The following is a 10247-nucleotide window of genomic DNA, read 5'->3' as shown; positions in this document are numbered from 1 at the left end:
CCTGGGCGACAGAGCGAGACCTGGCCTCAAAAAAGGAAAATCAATCAATCAATCAATCAATCATCAATCAGTCCCCGCGCAGGGCGACCCCGCGGGTCCGCAGCGACACCAGCCACATCGCCTTCAGCCCCCACGTCTTCCCGCGACCCGGCAGGAGGGTGTCCGGGGCCCCGCGCTCGGGTGCGGGGAGCGGGGCCGCCGGGGGAGCGGGGCGGGCGGGGTCCGGGGCCGGCAGCGCGCGGCGGGGAAGGCTCGAGTCCAGGCCCCGCAGCTCCCGCCCTCCCCCGGCGGCTCCGCGGCCCGAGCCGGCTGTGGGATGCCCGGGGCGGGTTCTCATCCCCCAGGCGCCCGCCCCCGCCGCGAGGAGCCGCTGACGTCAGGGAGGCGAAACCCAGGAGGGGAAGAAGAGGAAGAAGAAGGGGAAAAGGCGCGAGGGCGGAAGGGGAAACTTGGTTTTTCCTCTGGCCTGTTCGGGGCCGCGGGGAAGGGTCGGCGCGGGCGGAGCTCGGGGCATGTGGGACCCCCGCGCGTTCGAGCGGCGCTGGCGGGCCGAGTTCCCCGGGGCGGAGGTGCCGGTCCCGAGGCTGGAGTCGGTGCGCGACGCGGAGCGGGAGCTGGAGCGCTGCAGACTCAACCTGGAGCGGCTGCAACAGGTGCTGGCGGAGGAGCAGCTCAAAGCCTCCCTCCTGCAGGCCGCGCTGGCCGGGGACCCCGAGCGCCCCGACACCGAGGCTGCGCCTCCCCGCGGGGACCCCGAGCGCCCCGACCCCGAGGCTGAGTCTCCCCGCGCGGACCTGCCCGCCTGGCCCGGGGCGGCCGGAGAAGCGGGCGGGGGAAGGAGCTGGGCCGACGCCGTCCACCAGCAGCTCCTGCAGCCGCAGCTGCGGTTCCGGGCCCGGGAGGACGACGCGCCCCTCGGGGACCCCCACGCGGCTCCCTGCACGGACGAGGGGGGCGACGGCAGCGACCACGACTTCGAGATAGTGGATTTCAACGAGAAGTTCGTCCTCGGTCCCTGGCTGGCGGCCCCTTGCCGGTTCGGGACCCGCGAGGAGGCGGAGAGGCCGGGGCGCGCGTGCAGCCCCCACCGCTGGACGCACCTGATCCCCGGGGGGTGGCGGCCGCAGCGGGGGACCCGCGGCCTGGAGCAGCGGGAGGCCGAGGCCACGGACCGCCCGGGCTCGCCCCTCGCCGCGGAGGAGCCCCCCAGGCGCGAGCACCTCCCCCCGTGGAGGCGCCAGAGGTTCCTGCGGGTGCCGGAGCGAGACTCGCCCGGTCACAGCTCGCCGGAGAGAGACAGCGACGGCAGCCGGCACAGCTCCGACCGCGAGGACGGCTTCTCCGCAGGTGGGCGCCCCCCTCAGACCCCGCTAGACCCCGCCGCGCCCCCCACCCCAGGCTGCAGGGGCCCCTCCCCGGCCGACTCCGTGGCCCTGTTTAATTAACCTCAAGCTCGGGGCTGGGGAGCGGGCGGGAAGGAGGATGAGCTGCATCTGTTTACCCCAAAGCCACTTGTGGAACTTAGAAAACACGTGCAAAGCGACGTTAAGCTCGGGCGACTCTATGAAAACGAGCCTGTGGCGGCGGCAGGGCTGATGGAATGGGGAGGGTGGCCGGCCCGTGGGAGGAGCCTGCGCCCAGGCCTCAGGCTTTCAGCTCTGGCCATGACATCCCTCACCCCCCATCCCTCCGGCCAGACCCCCGCCAGCTTCCTTCGCACCACCCGATGCTGTCACCCCTCTCTCACCCCTCTCTGCACACACTCCAGGGGCTTCCCGTTTCCCGGAAATTCCCGGTCCCTCTGAGCTCCGCTTTCCTAGCCGTGGAAGGCCAAACGTTCCACTTAATTTTCTGAACTCAGACTCCTCTTCTCCAGGCTGCTTTGTGTGTTGGGGCCACATGGAAACTTCAGGGAAGGTCCATGGCCCTCACCAGCCCCCTTTTGCGGACTCGTTTTCTTCTTAGAAGGCTGCCCCCGGCCTCTTGGCTTTCTTTTTTTTCTTTTTTTTCTTTTTGAGACGGAGTCTCGCTCTGTCGCCCAGGCTGGAGTGCAGTGGCCAGATCTCAGCTCACTGCAAGCTCCGCCTCCCGGGTTTACGCTATTCTCCTGCCTCAGCCTCCCGAGTAGCTGGGACTACAGGCGCCAGCCACCTCGCCCGGCTAGTTTTTTGTATTTTTTAGTAGAGACGGGGTTTCACCGTGTTAGCCAGGATGGTCTCAATCTCCTGACCTCGTGATCCGCCCGTCTCGGCCTCCCAAAGTGCTGGGATTACAGGCGTGAGCCACCGCGCGCGGCCTGGCCTCTTGGCTTTCTAGGAGGCTAGGAGCATGAGAGGAAGGGAAAGGCTTAGGCCCGTCTGGTTTTCCAGCTGGCCTGGTGCCCGGAGATCATGTCTAGTCCAGCGTCTTCATTCGATAAAAAGAGGAAACTGAAGCTCAGAAAGATTAAATGCTCGTTGGGGTGAGCGGAGACCTTCACCCCGTCTCCTGGCCTCTCTCTCCCCTCACATCTGCTCTCTTTTCTGAGGACAGGGCCTGGTCTTAGTCATCTTTGAACCCCCTTCTGGTGGTACGCGCGGTGCCTTGCGGCAGTCAAAGCTCAGTGAATAATGGCTGAATAAATGATTGCCTGGAATCGAGCGTCCACCGAGCTCTTCCTAGGTCAGGGAGTGGGAATGCGGCTGAGGAGGAGAGGTCAGGTAGGGATGGGAGTGGCGTGTGAGCCCCTTGCTGTGTCTGCGAACTGTGAGGGTCTCCGTAGCCACGCGGAAAGCAGGACACTGGTGGTGTCTGGTTGGGTGAAGCTGCAACCAGGAATTTGAGATGCCTTCCTGCCCAGTGAAGGAGGAAAAAAAAAAATCATTGATGCTGGGATTGTTCCAAAATCTCCATTATTAGATTTTATCTGGGTGAGTTTGCATTTGAATGAAAAACTGTCCACTTTGCTAAAAGCACATTTGGAAGGTCCATCAAGTCATCTGTTTTGATCAATTACACTTATTCATTAGCAAAGATTGGCTGTGTTTCCCATAGGCAATGCTCTTGCCGCCCATGCTGGTAACATTTTTATTTATCCCTTTACCTTAAGGGAAGAGCCTGAAGATTTCACCCCAGTGCCAAGTTCCAAATGCCCCCGGTGGAGGCTACCCAAGTGGCCCCAGCTGCTTCAGAGCTGGCTCCAATCCCGTCTCCCCCCAGACCCACATCCATCACCCTGCCTGGGGTGCCCAGCACACTAGATTTTCCCCAGGCAGTGATTTTTATTTCTGTGAGTCGTCGCCTGTCTCCCGTAGGACACTCTAGCACACAGGGTACCTTGATGCACGTTAGGAATCGGCACCGTCTGGGTGGACCAATGATAACAAGAGTCTCCTTCCTCTGGACTACAGACGTGAGCCGGGCACATGTCTGGCACTCATGGCATTGGCGAGCGATGCCTGGGCTAGAGTTCAGGCCCCATTCCAGCTCCCTCTGCGGGGCAAGCTCCTGTGGCAAACTGCACAGTCACATGTTTGGGTTCTGCTTCTGTCTCCAAAGCTGCCTCAGTGAGGAAGTGAGTGGGGGGTGGACCTGCACATGGTTACATGCGTGCACACACGTGCATAGCAGCACATGTATACACATGGTACACTGCCACTTACATGCACTTACACATATGCCTGCACACGTATACACGTTACATTGCCACAAACATGCATGCACACACATACACCTGCACATGTATATATACATGTGCACACTAACACATACATACATGCACACATTCACACCTTCACATGTACATGCATGCACACACACCTGCACATGTACATACATGTGCAGTGCCACATACCTGCATGCACACATATACACACACCTGCACACGTATATACACGGCACACTGCCACATGCATGCACACACACACCTGCACATACATGTGCACACTGCCACATACATGTGTGCACACGCACACAATCTAGGAGAAAAAGCCTTCAAGCATATAGGGAGGCACTAGAGTAGAGGGATTAAGGGAAGGGGTTTTCACGCTGTGGGTAACAGCTTACTGAGATTAGTGCAGTCGGCAACAGAAGCACCCGGGAGGTCTTCTTTGGCCACCCTTGTCCTTTGCTGCGTCATTTTTCTCTACAGCGTTCCCGAAATTACCACCGTGGATGCCACAACTTTGCATGTGGATCTTATTCACCGTCTCCCTCCAGTCAAACGCAGGCTCCAGGCCGGCAGGGGTTTTTATCTCTAAGGATGAGTGCGTTGGCTACGGCGAGTATTATTCCGTTTTTGGACTCCGTTTCGATTATATGTGGATGTCTGTGGGTACACTGGGAGCTGGTGTAGAATGTATGTCTTGTTGTGAGATGAACATAAAGGTTTGAAAACACGGGTTAAAACCGTGTTTCTGAAGCTAGACTGCCTTCGTGACGTTGGGAGAAGTTACTTGACTTTTGTGAGCCTGAGTCCCTCATCTGTAAAGTGAGGCTAACAAGCACCTCTTCTCTCCTACTATTGCCACAATAAATAAATGGGATCATATTTCTAAAGGATTTTGGACAGGTCCTGGCACATAGTAAGCACCCATAAATGTTAATTAACCACTACTACAGGTCATTTTTCTTTGAGCTGTTTCTTTTTTCTTTCTTTCTTTCTTTTTCTTTTTTTAGACAGAGTCCCGCTCTGTCACCCAGACTGGAGGGCAGTGGCGCCATCTCAGCTCACTGCAACCTCCGCCTCCTGGGTTCAAGTGATTCTCTCGCCTCAGCCTCCTGAGTAGCTGGGATGACAAGAATGTGCCACGACGCCCAGCTAATCTTTGTGTTTTTAGATGAGATGGGGTTTCACCATATTGGCCAGGCTGGTCTTGAACTCCTGACCTCAGGTGATCCACCTGCCTCAGCCTTCCAAAATGCTGGGATTACAGGCGTGAGCCACTGCGCCCGGCCGAGTTGCTTCCTCAGAGCTTCCCACTCCCCAGTCATTCTGGATCACAGATGGTTTGGTTTTCCGTGATGCACGTGGCTGGGTACAATGGCTCACACCTGTAATTCCAGCACTTTGGGAGGCTGAGGTGGGGGATTGCTTGAGGCTGGGAATTTGAGACCAGCCTGGGCAATAGAGTGAGACCCGATTTCTTTCTTTTTCTTTTTTTTTTTTTTTTTTGAGACGGAGTCTCGCTCTGTCTCCCAGCCTGGAGTGCAGTGGCGTGATCTCGGCTCACTGCAAGCTCCACCTCCTGGGTTCATGCCATTCTCCTGCCTCAGCCTCCTGAGTAGCTGGGACTACAGGCGCCCGCCACCACGCCCGGCTAATTTTTTGTATTTTGAGTAGAGACGGAGTTTCACCGTGTTAGCCAGGATGTTCTCGATCTCCTGACCTCATGATCTGCCCGTCTTGGCCTCCCAAAGTGCTGGGATTATAGGCGTGAGCCACCGCGCCCGGTGAGACCCCATTTCTAAGAAAAAAGAAAGTCAGTCAGATGTGGTGGTGTCACCTGTAGTCCCAGCTACTCAGGAGGCTGAAGTGGGAGGATCACTTGAACCCAGGAGGTCGAGGCTTCAGTGAGCTATGATTGTGCCACCCCACTCCAGCCTGGGCGAAAGAGCGAGTCCCTGCCTCTAAAAAATACAAATGAATAAGATGCATGTTTCCCCCTCCCAGTAAGGCTCTGACTCTTTCTAGAACCTTTCAGGCAGCAGGGCAGGACTCAAGGCAGAGGTCATCTTGGCTCATGAGTCTCTTTTTGCTGGATTGGCCCCCACCAGCAATCACACTCATTGTCTGCATTCAGAGGTCCTTAAGGTCAGGTTTTACTGGGCAATCCAGGCTTTGCCTTTGTCTCGGGGTTTCAGAGAGAGAACACGTGAGGCCTCACCTACAGAGGCCCAGAAGCAGGTGAAAAGGGCCTCCTTTGAAAAGGGCCATTTCCGGCCGGGCGCGGTGGCTCAAGCCTGTAATCCCAGCACTTTGGGAGGCCGAGGCGGGTGGATCACGAGGTCAGGAGATCGAGACTATCCTGGCTAACATGGTGAAACCCCGTCTCTACTAAAAATACAAAAAACTAGCCGGGCGTGGTGGCGGGCGCCTGTAGTCTCAGCTACTTGGGAGGCTGAGGCGGGAGAATGGCGTGAACCCGGGAGGCGGAGCTTGCAGTGAGCCGAGATCACGCCACTGTACTCCAGCCTGGGAGACACAGCGAGACTCCGTCTCAAAAAAAAAAAAAAAAGAAAAGGGCCATTTCCTTTTAGATGAGGGGCAGATTCCTAAGCCAAAACACATTTTGGCTTTTTTGTCCACGCACGATGGCAACATCAGAGTGTAAATAAGTTAGTCTGCCAATTCGTTTAGTAAATTCCTTTTCGCACCTTGCAGCCTTGCTTAGTCCAGAAAAAAGACCAAGCCGTGTTGGTGTGGTGAGGAGCGGGGGGACGGGCAGAGCTGGGATCAGCTGTGTTGGGTGGTACATGCTGTGAAGTCAGGCCTGCCTCTCCCCAGGTGTGAGACCACCGGCCAGCCACTGACCCATCCAAGCCTCTTGTCTCTCTCTGTCAGATGGGAATAATAAACATGGCTAACCCTGAGGGCTTACTTTTGCCAGCTCCTGTTCTGAGCACTTTATATGCTTTAATTCATTGATTCCACACAGCACCTTCATGAGGTAGGCACCGATAGGGTTTGGCTCTGTGTCCCCACCCAAATCTCATCTCGAAGTGTCATCCCCACGTGTTGAGGGAGGGACCTGGTGGGAGGCACTGGATCATGGGGACGGTTTCCCCCAGGATGTTGTCCTAATGCCAGGGAGTTCTCATGAGATGTGGTGGTTGTAAAGCGTTTGGAAGATCCCCGCGGGCTCGCTCTCCTGCTGCCTTGTGAAGAAGGTGGTTGCCTTTCCTTTGCCTTCCGCGGTCATGGTAAGTTTCCTGAGGCCTCCCCAGCCATGTGGAGCTGTGAGTCAATTAAACCTCTTTCCTTTATAAATTACCCAGTCTCGGGTAGTTCTTTACAGCAGTGTGAAAACAGACTAATACAGGTACTGTTGTTATTTCCAGGCCTGGAGAACTTAAATAACCCTGCCCACGGTCACCCAGCTTATAAGTAGCACTTAGGATTTGAACCCAGGCAGTCTGGCTTCCAAGTCCATGCTTTCGAACACCAAGCTGTACCGCCTCAAATATTAGTACTTACCTCTCAGGATAGTTATGAAGATTAAGTGCAAGAGAATATTTAAAGACTTCAGAATACCTGGTGTAGAATGACCGTGGAGGGTATTCGTGTCTATGTATGTGTGTGTGTGTCACGGTTTTTTTTGTTTGTTTGTTTAAGAGGGAGTCCTCCGAGTAGCTGAGATTACAGGTGTCTGGACCAAGCCCGGCTAATTTTTATATTATTTTATTTATTTTTTTTGAGTTGGAGTATTGCTCTTGTCACCCAGGCTGGTGTGTAATGGCAAGATCTTGGCTCACTGCAACCTCTGCCTCCTGAGTTCAAGCAATTCTCCAGCCTCAGCCCCCTGAGTAGCTAGGATTACAGGCATGCGCCACCACGCCTGGTTAATTTTTATTTTTATTTTTTTTTATTTTTTATTTATTTATTTTTTTTTGGAGACGGAGTCTCTCTCTGTAGCCCAGGCTGGAGTGCAGTGGCCGGATCTCAGCTCACTGCAAGCTCCGCCTCCCGGGTTCACGCCATTCTCCGGCCTCAGCCTCCCGAGTAGCTGGGACTACAGGCGCCCGCCACCTCGCCCGGCTAGTTTTTTGTATTTCTTAGTAGAGACGGGGTTTCACCGTGTTAGCCAGGATGGTCTCGATCTCCTGACCTCGTGATCCGCCCGTCTCGGCCTCCCAAAGTGCTGGGATTAATTTTTATATTTTTAATAGAGACGGGGTTTCGCCATGTTGTCCAGGCTGGTCTTGAACTCCTGACCTCAGGTGATCTGCCTGACGTGGCCTCTCAAAGTGCTGGGATTACAGGCATGAGCCACTGTGCCTGGCCTATTTTATTTTTAAGACAGGGTCTCACTCTGTTGCCCAGGCTGGAGTGCAGTGGCATGAACACGGCTCACTGCAGCCTCCACCTCCTAGGCTCAAGCGATCCTCCCACCTCAGCCTCCCACATAGCTGGAATTACAGGCACATGCCACCATGCCTGGCTAATTTTTAATTTTTTTGTAGAGACGGGGTCTCACTATGTTGCCCAGGCTTGTCTAGAACTCCTGGGCTCAAGCAATCCTCGCTCCTTGGCCTCCAAAAGTGCTGAGATTACAGACATGAGCCACCACACCTGGCCCTGAGACTTTTTATTTTTAATCTTTATGGGAAATGAATTTCCTACTAGGTAGTCGTGTTACCTGTAACCTGGTTCATCTGTAACCTGATGGGTTTTCTGTCCTTCCCATCAGTGACTAATGAGATTGCTGCTCTAGGAAGAATTCCTTCTGGTCAGTGGGTGTCTGAGTAACTTCGTTTGAAGGATTTAATTTTCAGCTTTAGCTGTGATAGAGTCATTTTTTCATCCCTATTGTGAAGAGATGTTAAGAAGCCATTTGGGGCCGGGCACGGTGGCTCACGCCTGTAATCCCAGCACTTTGGGAGGCCGAGGTGGGTGGATCACCTGAGGTCAGGAGTTGGAGACCAGCCTGGCCAACATGGTGAAATCCCATCTCTACTAAAAATACAAAAGTTATCCGGGCAGAGTGGCATGTACCTGCAGTCCCACCTACTTGGGAGGCTGAGGCAGGAGAGTCGCTTGAACCCGGGAGGCAGAGGTTGCAATGAGCCAAGATTGCGCCACTGCACTCCAGCCCTGGGTGACAAAGCGAGACCTTGTCTCCAAAAGAAAAAAATGCCATTTGAGACACATGAGCTGGTGGTTTGCTGATTCCTTTGTAACCCGAGTTGATATTGCATCACTGTTTGCTGGGCTCTTCAGTACTTCCCTCCATCCAACCCAAACCGCCACCGTCTTCACCTCACGAACGCGTTACCTGCCACCCAAAGGGTGGAGGGTAAGTTTGTTGAATAGTTCCTTCCTCCTGTACAAGCAGTAAATGCAGCCATGTCTGGAAACTTTTCCTCTGGTCCATCTGTTTTTCTTCTGGGTAAGAGAGTATTCACAAAGCAATTGGCTCAATATTTGACTCTGTATCTTTTCTTTTCTTTTCTTTTTCTTTTGAGACGGAGTTTCACTCTTGTCGCCCAGGTTGGAGTGCAGTGGCATGATCTCGGTTCATCGCAACCTCCGCCTCCTGGGTTCAAGCGTTTCTCCTGCTTCAGCCTCCCAAGTAGCTGGGATTACAGGTGCCCACCACCACGCCCGGCTAATTTTTGTATTTTAGTAGAGACGGGGTTTCACCGTATTGGCCAGGATGGTCTCGATCTCTTGACCTCTTGATCTGCCTGCCTTGATCTGACAACCTTTCCAGGTCCCCTGGGGTTCCTGATGCTTCTGCCGTCAAGCCCTGTCTCTCCTGACGTCTGCAAAGCCACCGTCTGGCTTCCTATTTTCTGTTTTCTACGCAGATGGTTTCCGCCAATGCTCATTCCATCTGGCATCTTTTCCTGTGCTCTTTCTGGCATTTGAAGTGCCCTCCCGCCTCAACTTCCCCAAACCAGCCCCCAAACCAACCCTTCCTTTAAGGGCTGATTTTCCGTGGAATCTGGGATTGGTTGATAGGGGTTTGCTGTATGTGACAAAACTAAAAATAAAGTAACTTAAACAAAATAAAGGCTTATTTATCTCACATGTAAGGGAATTCCAGCAGCCAGCAGTCCGGGCGAGAGTATGGTGACTCCATGATCATCAGGAATGCAGGTTTTTCAGTCTTTCTGCTTCTCTGTCCTCAAGCTCACCTCCTGGTCTGAAATAGCTGCTAGAGATCTGGCCATCACGCTCACGTTTCAGGCAGGAATTAGAAGAATGGGAAATGCAGCGTAAGAGTGAGTGGTGGGCTGGGCGCGGTGGCTCACGCCTGTAATCCCAGCACTTTGGGAGGCCGAGGCAGGTGGATCACGAGGTCAGGAGATTGAGACCATCCTGGCTAACACGGTGAAACCCCGTCTCTACTAAAAAAAAAAAATACAAAAAAGTAGCCTGGCGAGGTGACGGGCGCCTGTAGTCCCAGCTACTCGGGAGGCTGAGGCAGGAGAATGGCGTAAACCCGGGAGGCGGAGCTTGCAGTGAGCTGAGATCCGGCCACTGCACTCCAGCCTGGGCCACAGAGCGAGACTCAGTCTCAAAAAACAAACAAACAGAAAAACAA

The 10247-nt window shown here is 54.6% G+C and overlaps 1 protein-coding gene across 2 annotated transcripts in view; it reads left to right on the top strand.

The window, feature by feature from the left end:
• The first annotated feature begins 405 nt into the window (after positions 1-405).
• The window catches only part of ABR (ABR, RhoGEF and GTPase activating protein), a 223968-nt gene continuing 214126 nt past the window's right edge, over positions 406-10247 (top strand). Inside the window, exons 1-2 of one of the 2 annotated variants that reach the window (XM_025361136.1) lie at positions 406-1347; positions 1877-1993. In XM_025361136.1, coding sequence (XP_025216921.1) covers positions 513-1347; positions 1877-1965 — 924 coding nt within the window. In that variant the 5' untranslated portion in view covers positions 406-512 and the 3' untranslated portion in view covers positions 1966-1993. Of the gene's footprint in view, positions 1348-1876; positions 1994-10247 lie in introns of those variants that run through there. The other variant, XM_025361130.1, reaches the window with a different exon arrangement.

Source organism: Theropithecus gelada, chromosome 16 (genome assembly GCF_003255815.1).
Source record: "Theropithecus gelada isolate Dixy chromosome 16, Tgel_1.0, whole genome shotgun sequence".
Lineage (NCBI taxonomy): Eukaryota > Metazoa > Chordata > Mammalia > Primates > Cercopithecidae > Theropithecus > Theropithecus gelada.
This window is presented reverse-complemented; position numbering and strand designations above follow the sequence as displayed.